Here is a 15885-nt window from a genome sequence, read left to right as displayed (position 1 = left end):
ATTGTATGAAAAAGAACAAGAGAATAAGGAGTGCAGAAACATAACACCATGAATTACACATCATCATTAAAGAATATCAGAAACCTGCAGAGATACTCAACTCCTCACAGCCGGCATTACATTTTGTTAGTGTCTTTTTTTTTATAAACAATATTTTGCCCTAACCAGACACAGTTTGGGCTGATTTGTGATGCTGAGATAGTTTCACTGATATGATGCCAGTTTTAGAGACATTCAGCTGAAGGTTAAATAATCAAACTCCTCATTTTGCAAAAGACGTGTGAAAAAGGCGTGTATAAAACACAATAATAAGAGCCTTAAGAGAATCTCAACATAAAGTGACATAACTTTATTTGATGTTGTAATTTGTGACGTTCACTGTCAAAAGAAATGACAAATCAGACACATGAGTATAAATCAGTGTTTATTTAGTGTCTTAATAATTTAAGAGTGTTTGAACAGTGGGGTTTGGTGCTCCTCTGGCGGACGCCGTGCGGTGCTGCACCACCATGGCCTTACAGTATATGCTGTAGTGATCTAAAGCCTGCTTTGCATGCTCTTTGTGTGTGACACACAGATAAACTACAGATTATAACGATCCTGGTCTGCCTCTGCCGTTCGACTGGAAGGCGTCAGTCTAAGGCACACATAGCTTAATAAGTAGAGGCAACACTCCTGAGTGGCCTCTTGGACAGAAATCAGCAGCTCACATCAGTTTTACATTAGTCTCTATGGAGACCACAGCCTCTACAAGCGTACAAGCAAATCAGCAAACACTAAGGCCGACTAGGTGTAAGATTCATACTCTCACATTGAATCTAGGCTACACAGATCACAGACAGCTGTGATCTGAAGCTGGTTATACTCTCATTATCCAGTCTGTGTACCAGTCCCACGGGCGGTGACAGAGGTTAATCTGTTATAGCACTGTAAGTCCCTCTGTGGCAGTCGCCTACAATGAGATGAGGCTGAAATGGTAAATGTGTCTGTTCTGGTCCTGTTGCTGATTTGGGCTACGATGCTGTAGCTCCCTCCTGTTTCTCTTTGTAGACTTGCAGAATGGCCTCACACACAAACTGGAACTGACACTGAAATACACAACAATGAGTTACTAGATGTTACACAACACCGCTGTTTTTGAAAGGGTAGTACTGATTATATTCTATATTTTTCTCCTAGTTAAATTCCATGAAAAGAACAAATCAACAATTAACGGATCCTACCAACAAGTCTGTAAAAACCAAGGGCCTGATTCTTCTGTGTCATACAGCTCCACTGTTACAAAACTATTACACACATCAATGAGCGTATTAATATAATAATACGCATTAATACACAGCTGAAAATAGTCCCCAACAATGCACTTTTTACTGCAGTTTGAGTAACATTTCCAAAGTCTACAGCCATGCTAGCACCTCTGTGAGGCTGTACTTACACACAGCGGTGCTTTGAGCTTAATGCTAACGGCAGCATGCTAACATGCTCATAATGACAACATGCTGATGTTTAGCAGGTATAATATTTACCATGTTACCTTAGTTTAGCGCGTTAGCATTTACATTTACTAATCAGCACTAAACACAAAGTAAAGATGAGAATGATTGGAATGGGATTAGTTTAGCAGATATTTGATTATAAACCAAACTGGTTAAATTAACATTTTAACCTGATGATGGCACTAGATATAACAGTCTGTGGATCACCAAAGTAATTATAATTCATCCTAAGGAGGACATAAACCCATGCAAAATTTCACGGCAATCCATCCGTCAACGTTGTTGAAATGTGAACCTTATGGAGGCGCTAGAGGAAAAGTCAGAGGATAACTAAAGTCAATATGGCTTGTTGTCTTGAAACCATGAATCTCTGTACAAAATTATTTCATGGCAAATCCCTGAATAGTTGTTGAGAAATTTCAGTCCAAACCAAAACGTTGCCATCTATACAGCCACGCTGCTAGAATTGCTAAAAATAAAACTCCATCTGCTGAGGAAGATTGTGTGATATGATCGAAAGCTCCAGACCAGCTACTGAGTGGACCTTGTACTGAGACTGCTTTGTCAACTGTGCATTTGTGACCCGTTTTTATTCATAGAATAATGCCAGCTATATCCTTTAACATATGGCTAATTAACATGAAGGTTTGTCCTCTGACTGTGCATGTTTTCCACCACTGTCCCGGACACAAACATGAGGGAAACCTGAGGAAGCGTTCTATCAGCACTAAAACATCAGAGAGAAGATGTTGTTGAATCGCCTTTCAAAATAAGGGTGATAGTGGCCTAGAAGCAGGCTTGTGACTGGAGGGCTGCCATATTCCCAGCACTACCTCCAATCAAAGCAATGAGTAACACTTTCCTCTTTCTCGACAAATGCTGCTGAGGTGCCACAGATCACGGCTTCCAACCTCAGTTTGCCTGCTCTCGCTCATCAGCCATCAGTATAAAACTGTGGTTGCCACGTTAATTCTGACAATTAATGAAGGTTAAAGATGACAGGACCCTCACAGATGTCAAAAACAGGGACATTGGCCGTTAAAAAGTAATTATTGGCACAGTGATGAGAAGTCTCCTCTCACTTTCTTTAGTTTGTATTTGTAGAGAACCGTTAAGCCTTCCACATTTATTTCTACCAAAAGCTTTAACTCTATTAAACCAAATTTCGGACATTTCAAACCCTAATGTTCTCTTTGCACATCCCAACTTATACCAAGCCTTTCACCTGACAGATGTTCCTATAAAACAAACCGCAAGTTTGACAAGTTTTAGACTACATGTAGAAGACAAATCAGCTTGATCTTATGATAATAAACAGCTCCGAGAAAATACAGACAATGAATATTGAGGAAAGCTTCAAATTCTCTAAAGCAACAGGTTATTATAATGCCACAAATTAAAATAAGGAACTTAATAAAGGAGAGAACATTCGCTGTGGCATAAATCCCTGTTCTGTTTTTCTGTACCGTGGTCTGAACCATCATGGCTCGCTGATCTCTCAGTGTTTTGACAATGTCCAGCGGGAAGATCGGCTGACCCTCATCCAACAGAGTGAGTGCCGTTTCCATGGTGATAAGAACACCTGTCCGTCCAATCCCAGCACTGAAATTCAAAACAAACACAGCATTAAGTGGATTTTAAAAGCGTACATGACGGCAGTGTTCAATTAGAGTATACACAGTGTGTGTGTGCGTGTGTTACCTGCAGTGTACCATTAGTGGCTCTTCACCTCTCCTCCTCTCCCTGACTGAGCTGATGAACAGCAGGAAGTCTGAAGGGTCATCGGGTACACCGTGGTCCGGCCACGCGACATACTGCAGGTGTGTGACTGCACGTTCCTCACCCCGCTAAAACACACACACACACACACACACACACACACACACACACACACACACACACACACACACACACACACACACACACACACACACACACACACACACACACACACACACACACACACACACACACACACACACACACACACACACACACACACACACACACACAGTTAATCAGAGAGAACCTGTGTATTTATATAAATATATCACCCACATGGGACTTAACTCTGCAGCCCTCTCTGACAACATTCAGCAGGTGAAGAGAACAAACCTGCACGTGACCAGTAGGGAACACTGAGAAAAGGAGGTTACGAGGGACACGGTAAAAAGAAAACAGGCGGAGAATAAAATGGCTGAGTTTAGAGTATAAAATGATCACGTGGCCTGTGAGTCCATGCAGGGATTAACTCACTCCGCCAGAGGAACAGATGGGCGCACACAGCAGTATCTGTGTATGCATGCGTGTACCTTCATACTTCATGCCTCCTTGAGCATTATCTGTTTATTTACATGTTTGGCATGGAAGTTAATGTGGAAAACAGCTCATTTAAATCCGATTATCAACCACATAAAGTGTTTTGAACTTTTTGTGTTTAAAGTTGATCAGATAAACCTCTCAGAAAGACACACCTGCACACCCACACCTACACACAGTTAATACACACTAACGCACATTCCCACACACGCACACGTACAGACCAAGCCGCCCACACGGAAGTGACTGTATGTTGGCTGCAGACAGTTTGCTGCCTACAGTGATCTCTGTTATGTGACATATGGCACAAACATGGTACATGTCACTGCAAACATACAACCAGAAAAAGTCTGTGTTGTGCGACCATGGTCATGCTTTGCTCAGGTTTCACGTGGATATGAAAGCAGGTGGGAACTTTGCTACTAGGGCTGCGACTAATTATTTTCAGAATTGATTAATCTGCAGACTATTTTCTTGGCCTATTTTGACCTATTTGTTTTGGCCTATATAAGATCAGAAAAACACACACATTATAATGTCCCAGAGCTCATGGTGATGTCAAAGGTCTTGTTTTTTGTCTGATCAAATGTCCAACACAAAATATAAAATTTCCTATCATATTAATACAAGAAAATAATGCACATTTTCACATTTGAGAATTTAAACAATATATTTGAACTTGACTTAAACGATTATGATTATCAAAAAAGTTGCCATTTAATTTTAATTAATCGACTAATCATTACAGTGTCATTTGCTACAGTACCTGTGTGTGTTTCAGAGTGAACTGCCGCGTCACATACGCCAGGTTACACTCCTCAGAGTGACACTTCACCCGCATGTGCCCGTAATCCTTCACTTCCGGCGGATGCGGCCAGTACTGGTGGCACTTGGTCTGCAAGTGTATGACATCACAGACAAATTACATTACATGTGACATGAGTCATCAGTCAGGATACAATGTATTACTATTGCTACATCAGCTGCACTCTGCTCTCATTAAAATTGAACTGATATTCAACAGCGTTGTATGTTCCACCCGTTAGTCTGAGGAACAAAAGCAATTCATCAGGAGCAGAATGTGAACCGATTGTCAATGTGTGTGTGCGTATGTGTGTGGGTGAGCGTGATCGCCAAGTGGAGAGAAACTCAGGGCACTTGATGAATATCAGGAAAATGATCAATTAATGAAAGCATCTGGTTACCAAGCAACAGCTGAAAGAGAGACTTCTTCATTCAACAAGACCTTCATATCTCGCTGCCTCTGTCTCTGTGTGGATATGTCTTCCTCTTCCAACCTTTAAATTAATTCTCTCATTGGAATCCAGCTCACACTTCACATTTCACCATTCTCTACACCATGAAACCCTGTAATTACTCACAGTCACAACTGTGCCAGTTTGTTTTTTTGTGTGTAAACATCACCGCTGAACCTTGTAATTACAGTAATCATGTATCAAATAAAACACAAAACAGCATATAATAATATGCTAGCAGTGCTGCAGTAATCACTGCGTTAATGCATCTGCAGATATTGAGCTGTGTAATTTCAAGTGTTTCCCTTTCTGTTCACTCATTTCCATTCCTGTGTGAATATGGCTGTACAGTATAAAATTTTGAATGCATGTATACCCGTCCCCTCTCTGTCAGAGTTGTTAGCATGATGATGGTGTGTATCTGTTGCTCCCAAACAGTCTGCCAAAAGTGAGTGCAGGTCTGTGGCAATGGACCCTGACCCGCAACATAACGTAAACATACACCAGACACTGGGGGCACCACCTATGAGACAGACAAATAAACACATACAGAGATACACACACCACACAGAGGATGAGTTAACATTAGATGTGACAGGGACAGCACTCAATTTTACATTGGTGATGTGCACCTCAATGTGGCTGCCGTTAATGTAGTCCTCCTGTCCCTGGAGCACCACTCTGGTGGCATCATCTGAAAGGAGAGCAGCGGGTGAGGGTCATAATAGAGCCGCTGACGCACCGCAGGCTCAACCAATTAAATTTCATGAGGTGCTACAGCGGTGAGCTTCATATCAAGGTTAGAAAGGTAGCACAGAGCAGTGGGTGGGTGGAAGGGCACCAGGTAGAGAAGAGACAAACGGCAGGAGACAGGCACACAGATAAGCAGAACTTACAAGGTAAAACATCCTTATATCGATTCTTGTCCATGTTCTCAGGGAGCCGAGCACAGTTTAGTGAGAGACCAGGCTTTCTCCTGTATAAATTCTAGAAATTACAAGCATACAGACACACATATGATATGCTATATGTAAACACACAGAAACATACTCAAACAAAAACAAATTCCAGGCCAGTGACGGCATCTTTTTGTTAGATTGTCAGGATTCCAGGTGAAGATGAGAGCCAACATCTGTCCCAAAAACAGCACTTAAAAGGCTCATTGTGATCCAAAATAACTGGGTGGGACAAACTAAATCCTGATTACAATAAAGACATATTTTGGTCCAGCTTATGAATACATTTTTAAACACGTGTTTACTGTTTAGCTCCCACTGGTATTTTAAATACCTCAAAATGGAAACAGAGTGTGCCAGATTGTATTCCTCTCTCCAGCTGTCTCATCGACTCCTCCAGTGTCGTGACCCGCTCCGACTGGCCAGGTGACAGCTTGTCTCCCTGTGATTGGCTGGTGAGTGTGAGGGCGGAAGGCAACTGCAGCAGGGGTGCCACCCGGCCAGGACCTGGAATCCAAGGACGGTTCAAGTCTGTGATAAATATTCATAGAAACATGACAGACAGTGTGCACACTTATATCACATGCTGCTTCAGCAGATCGGTCACACACACCCACACACACCCACAGACACACAGACACACACACCTTTACGTCGGATGAGCAAGGCCAGCTCTCTGGAGTGCGACTCTCTGCTGGCTCTTATGAACATGACAACCTGATCATGTGTGTGTTCAGAAATGTCTCGACCGTTGATGAGCACCAGCAGGTCTCCCTCTAAGAGTTTGGGCTCACATCGACCTGCCTACAAACAACACAGAGTCATTTAAAGGCTGACATCTCCTCATCATACATCAATCTCATTTCAGTCTAGGGCTTAGCGCTAGACCGACATATCAGCTTTATATCATTAGTTTATTATATATTGTATCAGTGTAATGTTTGCAAATAACTAACAAGAAATCGCAGTAGAGAAATGACAAACTAGGTTTGAGGAACTTTAGAAACAGTGTCACCATTACATAGTTTGTCCACCAGAGAGCTGTCAGGTTGATTTTTCAACCGTAAAATGTCTCACTCAGGATTTATCTGGGTCACAATAACACAAATAACAAAAATAAAAAATCTAAAGGATCTGAGTCAATAGATTATGTTTCTGTTTTTTTTTTTTTTTTTATTATTATTATTGGCCAATATATCGTTATCAGATTTTTAAACTACCAAATATCGATATCTAGATCAGCCTCAAAAATCCAGTATCGGTCAGGATATACTTTTAAATATATTTTTATTATCGATTAATCTGTCTGAATTAATTGATTAATCGTCTGAAAATAGTGAAAAAAAGTCCACAATTTCCAAAAGCCAAAGGTGACGTTCTCAAATAGTTTGTTTTGTCCGACCAACAGTCCAAAACCCAAAGTAAAATAAATAAAAAATAATTAGATCACTATCACATTGGCATTTCTGCTTTGATAAATGAATAACACAATAATCGCTTATCAAAATAGTATCATAATGTGTAACACACACACAATACATTTTTCTGGCGAGTGACTAATCATTTGATTGACTAATCCGTTATATCAGTCCATATTGTGTTTGCATTTTATCATAAAGTTATATTGACGCCTCCTGGAGACACCAGGCCGTCAAACGACACACACATCTGAGTCGGCTCTTACCGGAGAGTCAGGTTTAACGTGGGATATGGCTAGAGGCATCTTCTGATCCACCCCACCCTAGGAGGAGTTGGGAAATGAAATGGCGCAAGAGTGGAGAAGTGACAACACAAACGTTACATGTGCAAATACATTTACAAAAACATAAAACGTTGCCTTGTAAGAGAGACACACCACATAAAGAGTGTAAGAGAGAGACCCACTTTAACATTGAAGCCAAACTTGCCGTCATGATCGGGGGCAATACATATCAGCATCAAGTCACCATCGCCGAGAGCGCCCTGCATACACACAAGTACTCAGAATCAATGGACACATGGGTGGATAAACAGTAATACACTTATTTAGAGTTGATGAGATAACAGACCTTATTGTTGTGGTGTGAGAGGTGTTCATCTTCCTCCTCTCCTATACTGTCATCAATTTGCAACAAAGCATCATCTGTCCCCTGGCTATAAGAGCCAGAAAGAAATTAAATAAAGAACAGATGACTTTCAGATGTGATAATAATACAATTTGGAATGCTCTCATATCATAATATTTATTATTTATTATTATTATTTTATATAACACAAATGCTTAAACAAACCCAAGTTTGGGCTGCATGACTTATTTACAGTTTTTCTCAATTGCTTTGGCACAATCGTCGAATGACTAAACTTTATCAAACTATATGACTATTTATATGAACATTAGGTCAGTTGTTCACATGACTATAGTCATTTAGAATTGCTTTGGTACAAAATGCATTGAGTAAGCCTTACTGATCAAAATGGTTTGCATTCATTTACTATTTTATCATATTACTCTCAAACGCAACTATACACATGTTCATTGGGTAAATCTCTACATGCTAAATAGAGCAACCAACATTCACAAAACCTGTCACACATATATTAGATACATAATAGTTATGTTGTATTGTTGAAGGCCTAAGAGTTGTCAGATGGATATAGACTTAGGCTAGATGGGGGACAATTCAATTTCCTCACAATTTAGAGCAACCAATTGCAAATGCTGTCCAATTTAGCTGACGGGTGAAACTCATAACCAATTAATCTCAAACATATTTACTGTAAGGGTAAGATGGAATTTTACAGCTGTGGAATATAGAGCATGCAGGAGACAGACAAGGGCAAGAGCCTGCCCATGCAAGAGGAAGGGGCATTAGAGTGTGGGGTGGTTTGGTGAGGGGAAGAGGAAGAGGGGGGCAGAGAGGACAAGGAAGAGCCAGAGAAAGGCAAAGGCACAGAGAAATATCAAATTAGATATAAGCAAAAATAAGGGACCATGTAATCAACCATGGCCTAAGTATGACAGAGGCTGGTCGGAGCGTGCGGCCTATTTTCTTTTTTTCTTGCACATATTGTACAGTAGTTCCTGATAATTTTGCTGTTTTATATAGTTTTTTTCTGTACATGCTTTCTTTATGTATTTGCAGTTGGCTGGTGTGTACATACAATGAGAAATGAAAATGTTGTTGAAATACAATGTCAACAATATCACATAGTGGGTGACTATCACTTTCAGAGTACGCTGTCATTTGACAAGATGTCTTTGCATTTTGACTGTCTAGGTTTAAGCAATGATCAGGAAACCTTGTGTTTTGATGACAATAATTTATTCATTGATTGAATTATTTACATTTGAAACAGGAGTTCATTCTTTTGAGTGAGTAATCACCTTTTTTTTGTGCAGAATGAAAACAAACATTATGTGTGTGTCTTATGTGTATGGTGTGAGGATTGAACTTAAATGTGCCAAATCGATTGAGAAAAACTGTAATTGCTTTTTTTTAACAAATACTGCAATTTTGATTAATATTGCAATTGTTTTCTATAAATTAAAGCACAGGTCTATCTGGTGTTCTACACAGTATTAACCATGATAACTTTGTACCAGTTACACATATCAAACCATCTCTCCCACCAGCCAGATACCAAAATAATACAGAGTGCTGCTTCTTCTCTCAAAAAAAATAATGGTTAAGGCTAACTAGTGTAGAAAAGCAAAAACCTCATTAAGCAGACAACAACTGGAAGTTTTTTTAAATGGTTTGGCCAACTCACTGAATTTACATTAACTAGCTAAATCTGGCTGTAAATTAAGTCGCAGCTTCTTTGATTCAAACATTGCACTAAATCCAATTGAAATGTCGATATAAAAATGATTAAACTTTCTGCCCTAACATGCATCATGCCAGCAAAGCCCACTGAATTGAGAGAGATTATAAGTGTGTAGACAGATACACATTTCTTCTGTAACTGATACTTACTGATGAGGTGAAGCGTCTCCCTCGCTGTCCTTGCTGCTCAAAGACGCCCTGTATGTGTAGAAAACATCCTCCCCCTCTGACATGTCTTTCAGGTCATTGGTCAGCTCAACTGAGGATGGGCGAGGTTTACGGATGCCGTGGCGAACTCGAGGACTTCGCCTGCCGGAGAGACAAACCAGCAGAACCAGGAGAGTATAAGATTTGATCAAATTACACAATCTGAGAACATATAGTTGTGGTTGATCTGCAGGACGTACCAGTTGGGGGTGTTTGGAGGCGACCTAGAGGGCAGACTCTTGGTCTCCAGATAATCTGATGAAATCGACCTCTGCAGGACTGGGTTCCACACCATCCCTCCCACCACACGCTGGCACACTGGACCACTGCAAATTAGGAGGGAAAAGAAAGAACATTTTCAGTGTTTATGACGAGAATGTAAATATGAATATACATGTTACAGGTGCAGGCTCACCTCTCAGTTTTACTGTTGCCGAGGCCCAGGTGTTGTGTTATCAGCTTTTTGTAGGACTGAACTGTGCTGTTGTTGTGTTTGGGGCTCCTGGCAATCCGGTTGGAGCAGAAAAAGGAGTGATGATCCACACAGGACCTCCACAGGTTCTTACAGGTCTTGGGACAGGGCAGAACTAGAGACACCTCACAGTCCTGGGTCTCCCCCTGCAACATACAGAGTTTTTTGTTATGGTTTATAATGCTAGAGTTCTTTGCCAACTCCAATGTTCAAGGACACATCTCCAACTTAAGCTGCTCAGGTTGCATTTGTTGCCGGCAATAAAATAACTGCCTCTTGTCAAATGATTTATAACTTGTCCCACACATAAACACACACAAACAACCTGCCAAAAGTGTGGATATGAATCATTCAATATAATCACGTCTCTGTAAACCATGTAGTAGTCAAGCTTGTGAAGTGTATAAATTCTTATGTCCTAATAATTACAGTTAATTATAAAAGCAATCAAAGAAATTGTGCTAACTGCAAACTTTCAATGGATGGAAATGTGTAGGAAACAATTAAAAGCAGTAATTTGTTCAGAGCAGATCTTTAAACTATTAAGAAAAATAAATGCTAGATGGACTTACATGTTTACGTTTCAGATGTATAAGAAAGCGTTTCCTCTTAAATGAAATCTTGATGATGTTCCCCCTACAAGTGAAGAACGCAACTGATGAAATGAAAAGATGAAAATACAGGAATAAGACATGTAATTAGCGTCATCGTCACTCACCAGGGGAAGAAACTGGAGCAAATCGTATTACAGAATACTGCAACACCACTAGAGGCCAAACCCACCATTAGAGGGGCGTCATTAGTGTCCTGAGAGACAGAAAGATGAGGGAATGACAAAAAGTGTCAAAAATGAGAGGAATAAAGAGGATGCAGAGGAAGTTAAACTAGAACATGAGGTATTAGGTGGATGTTTAAGCAAGGGAATCACTCTACCATGGCAACATGCAGCTCCACTCCATACAACTCCAGTGTCCGTGCTGTGTTTAGGAAACAAAGCTCTGCCTCGCTTTGCTTCAGCCCCCTTGGGAACACACAGAGTCACATACAACACCAGGAACCAACTGCATAACAAACTGGTTGTTTGTCAGTGGCAACTAGATGTAATAAAACAGTTTGAATTACTTGTGCTGTGGATGCAGATCCTCCACTTTAGACTGGAAGTCTTCATCCTGCTCAGGAATAAAGTGGCACTTGGAGAGGTAACCGGGGAGTCGAGACGGACAGTGATCCCCCATCTCCGCTGCGAGTGATGGAAAGAGACACTGAGCATCCACACATCCACACATTCACGCACTGACATCTGGGGTACTGTAGAAGAGCTGCTGCTTATTGAGAGCATCCTCAACAAAACTAATTACTCACTCGGTTATTATTAAGTCATTAATCATAGTAGAGAGATGGTACTTACATTGCACGGCGTAAGAGGCCAACACTACAGCTGCACTCATGGGGCACTGCAACCTGCAATCATACTCCATGATTACACAGACATTACACAGCTACCTACACAACACAAACACTGTGCACAGGGGGGATTGGCGGTTGTGTTTGTGTGTTACTAACCGTCCTTCTCTAATGTCACTCCTGATTTGGAGGAAGTACAGGTGCCTGCAGGGACGAGACAAGAGGAACTTTACTGACCAACGCCTTCATTTGTATCAATAATCCCAGCAAAAAAGGACCTTCCTGAGTCATACTTCTCCAGATCAATATCTAGTGATATATGGCTGCTACGCGAGAGGCACATATACTTACCTTGTCTGTTCATGCTGCAGAGAGTTAGGATCAGAGATGAAGAATCGTACTCTGAAGTTCAGATAAAAGGGAGATGCAAGACCTGCAGAGAAAAGGCATTTATCTATAGTATATATAGTATAGGAGGATTGAGGTGACTTAGTAGTCACCTCAATCCTCCTCTCTCCTACACCTACTATCTATAAATGTATTTTAAAAGAAACATTTAAAAAATGTATTTGTCTACAGCAGTAATGTAAAGGTAAAGAAGGTGAATTCTCTGGAGCCAGAACAAGGCAGAAACCTTTTATCTGCTTCTTCAAGGGTTTCTCAGGCTCCAACCATCTCTGAGAAAAAAAGAAATTCATTAAGTATAATGGCTAACTAGTGCTAAAAAAACATTTATGTAAGCATACCCCGTGGTTATCATTGTCTAAACAGCAATCAGAGAGAGCAATACATTACAATCCCAGCCCAAATGTGCAGCAGATGAACAGTGAGCTCACAGGAGAGTGTGTGTTGGCCGTGATTGAGGCGATGGCTGTGCTGGATTCTCTGATCTGCAGACTGAAGAGTTGCCTCTCCTGCAGGCCCAGGTGGTCGCATACTTGGTCCAACAGAACCACACCTTCATCCTGCTTCTGAAAGATGCAAACATCAAACAAACATTAATATCAGCCAAAACTTTGAGTGACATTAAGCGGTTGCTTATATGTACATGTAAATATACTGTGCCATATGTTGCAGTAGTGCCTAACCTATAGATATGGATAATTATTTTGGTTTTTAAAAATCTGTGACTTTCTCTGTGGTTATTTAAAAAAATTTAAAATGAATAATGCATATATCCAGGTGAGAATAAGATTTCCATCTACATCACAACACTCTGTACTTTAACTATTAATCACTCTGAGGGATAACATGCAACTCATCTGCATTTTCCTCCCACATTTTGTTACCGGAAGCACATTCACATCACCTGAGGACCATGTTTACTGTAAAGTGTGGCAAACCGTGAGTTTTTGGAGCGAGAAACACATTTTTCATGTGTGTGGACACAACATCCAGGTGAATATCGGTTTAAACGGGCCATGACTTCCACAAATATGAAAAAAAAAAAAAAAAACACGTATGTAAACACAAGAAACACAGGAGTCGTAATAAAGAGAGTAATAGAGAGCTTAATATTGGAAACAGCCGCAGCGCTCTCCCTGCTCTCCCACTGTTCACATAACAATGCTGCACAGCTGCTGTTTTAGAAAGCAAGATTTGTGCTTGAGTTTCTGCATGTGTGTGTACGCTTGTCAGTTTGTGTGAGTGTACCGCTGTCAGGCTGCGTACGAGATGATATGCTGATTATATAAAAGGTTCCTAAGTGTGAGAAGCTCTGTAAACTGCAGGAGGTAAGTGTGTCCTTAACACCAAGGTCAAAGTGTTAAATAAGAGATGTGGATCAACAGGAATATGAAAGATAGTCACTGTATCATGCACGGACAATATGATCATTAGCAGAGACAGATATGATCTCCTTAACTACAGACAGGAAACAGTGTGTGTGTGTGTGTGTGTGTGTGTGTGTGTGTGTGTGTGTGTGTGTGTGTGTGTGTGTGTGTGTGAGAGAGTGTGGGGGTGGTACGCACGCTGACTCTGAAGGTCTCGATAGTGCTGTCCAGCAGCTGAACTAGGCAGAGCAGGTCCGGTTTTGGCATGTCTGTTACCTCGGTAACACTGCCTCCCTCTCAAGACAAACCCCCTGCCCTCAGCTCGTCACTGAGTGGGGACCTGGAAACACATATACAAGCATACACAAACCACAAAAACAGTGTCAGATGTTTCCAGACTGTCTTCTAATGAAAGCACCTCCCTGAGGATGACATTGTGTTGTGAGTAATATATGTGCTGGATGGAACATTGGGCTGCAGTGAGTAATGCAGCGTGAATGCAAAGGAGTGACTGTGTGTGTGTGTGTGTGTGTGTGTGTGTGTGTGTGTGTGTGTGTGTGTGTGTGTGTGTGTGTGTGTGTAATTCCTTATTATTTGGCCTGGGTCTGAACATGTCCCTTCCCTCTCCCTGCTGCTCTCCCTCTGCATCTCTCCACCTTTGGCAGGCAGCTGAATGATAAGAATGTTAAACATTTTCAGAGTTGAACACGCCCATCTACACTAGACTACGACTGATCTCAGACCAGCTGCTGGGAGCACACAGCAGGAATACAAACACACACATACATGCACTGTTAACGCATGCTTAAAGCAAATATCTTACCCCAGCTTGGAGAATATCTATATTTGTGATGCAAAAAATACATACTTATGCAAACCATGACACAACTGAGCTGATAAAAGATGAGTCAGGTGGCATTAAAGCTGAACTTTCGGAAACTAAATTAGTCCCCTGTGTGTGTGTGTGTGTGTGTGTGTATGTGTTAATATATACATGCAAATATATGTACGTACATGTATACAGTCTTCGTTTCCAGGTGAACAATTAATGGGCCCAGGCCGGCCTGTCTCACACTGATTCTGAAACGACACAGTGTTTGAGTTAATGTTTGAACACAGTGACACACTCTGAATATATTGAAACAGAGCTGGTCCTAGTTTGGTGACTTGTTTTCCATAATAATACCCTCTCACAGACAGGCCTCTAATGAATTTACAAGTAAATGCTACATTTAAAAGCAGATTCATCATGTTGTTTGACACTGGGGGTTTTGCATCTTGCATTTATTTTTGATATGTTCAGCGTTGTGCCCACATGACCACAGATGAGGAAATAAAATAGAGTTATTATGATTCTTTTAACACATACTGTCTGCCAAATATGTATCTGTACAAGTTAAAAGTGTACCTTGTAGGACATAAGAACACCTAGCATTGATGGCCTCTACTGCTTCACAAAACCAACACATACCAATGAAAAAACAGGGCCTATCTCAGTGTATTAGGCCTATATTTATGTTGTCCGACTGTCTCTGTTTGTCGATAATGAACACTGCTGTGTGACCTCGCTGTACTTTGAACCACTGCGCCATAAAGGAACCTGTTGACAACCTGAAGTTTTCTACAGCTACACCCAAAAGGTGGAACACTTCAATGTTCCTCCAACCACGGCAGTCCTCGTAACTACAACTTTGCCAAGTGACTGTTTTTTGGGAAGAGATAGTTAAATGACAAAAAAAACTACGTGTACCTCAGTCGTCCCGCTTCAAAGACGGATCATATTCCTCAGACTGTCCGCTGTGAAAGCCTCGGGACGGGGCGCCGTCGGAAGAGCCAGGTATAGTAAGGTAAATATCCGGGACAAGTTTCCCATCCCTGGCTGCGCTGAGACTCCGCGCGGCCCCGCCCCTTCGCCGCGCGCGCTCCCGGTGGGATGCGCGCTCTAGGGGGCGGGCGCGCAAAGCATACAGTACAGGGTAATTAGCATTACAAACCAAAACATTACAAACAGAGTAGCCTACTCATACCCACTAATTAAGTAAGTACTAATACAACACTCAAATAAAAGTAATACGCTGAAAATGTTACTTAAGTAAAAGTATAATCAGGAAAATGTAGGCCTACTTAAAGTAGGCTATTTAAAAGTGCTCAATGCAGAAAAATGGCAGCCATGACTATAGCTTCTACTTTAGGCTAT

At 41.2% G+C, this 15885-nt stretch overlaps 1 protein-coding gene across 2 annotated transcripts; it reads right to left on the bottom strand.

The window, feature by feature from the left end:
• Positions 1 to 407: 407 nt before the first annotated feature.
• On the bottom strand, positions 408 to 15600 carry ptpn3 (protein tyrosine phosphatase non-receptor type 3). 2 transcript variants are annotated; one of them, XM_028579666.1, is made up of 27 exons: positions 15439 to 15600; positions 14703 to 14768; positions 13887 to 14028; positions 12753 to 12887; positions 12551 to 12593; positions 12268 to 12349; positions 12076 to 12120; positions 11921 to 11973; positions 11635 to 11752; positions 11446 to 11533; positions 11231 to 11319; positions 11085 to 11148; positions 10456 to 10658; positions 10241 to 10366; positions 9984 to 10142; positions 8076 to 8160; positions 7912 to 7989; positions 7712 to 7768; positions 6675 to 6831; positions 6362 to 6534; positions 5968 to 6058; positions 5704 to 5765; positions 5448 to 5594; positions 4582 to 4710; positions 3198 to 3343; positions 2963 to 3098; positions 408 to 1088 (listed from the first exon to the last, which is right to left on the bottom strand). In XM_028579666.1, the coding sequence occupies exons 3-27, from the start codon at positions 13953 to 13955 to the stop codon at positions 1014 to 1016; spliced, it is 2610 nt and encodes an 869-aa protein (XP_028435467.1). In that variant the 5' UTR covers positions 13956 to 14028; positions 14703 to 14768; positions 15439 to 15600; the 3' UTR covers positions 408 to 1013. The 2 variants fall into 2 exon arrangements, with proteins under 2 accessions (XP_028435467.1, XP_028435468.1); XM_028579667.1 differs by lacking the exon at positions 14703 to 14768.
• Between the last annotated feature and the right edge of the window lie 285 nt (positions 15601 to 15885).

The sequence above is a fragment of the Perca flavescens genome, chromosome 6 (assembly GCF_004354835.1).
Source record: "Perca flavescens isolate YP-PL-M2 chromosome 6, PFLA_1.0, whole genome shotgun sequence".
NCBI classification, from domain to species: Eukaryota; Metazoa; Chordata; class Actinopteri; order Perciformes; family Percidae; genus Perca; species Perca flavescens.
Note: the sequence above shows the minus strand (reverse complement) of the source record. Positions and strands in the feature narration are given on the sequence as shown.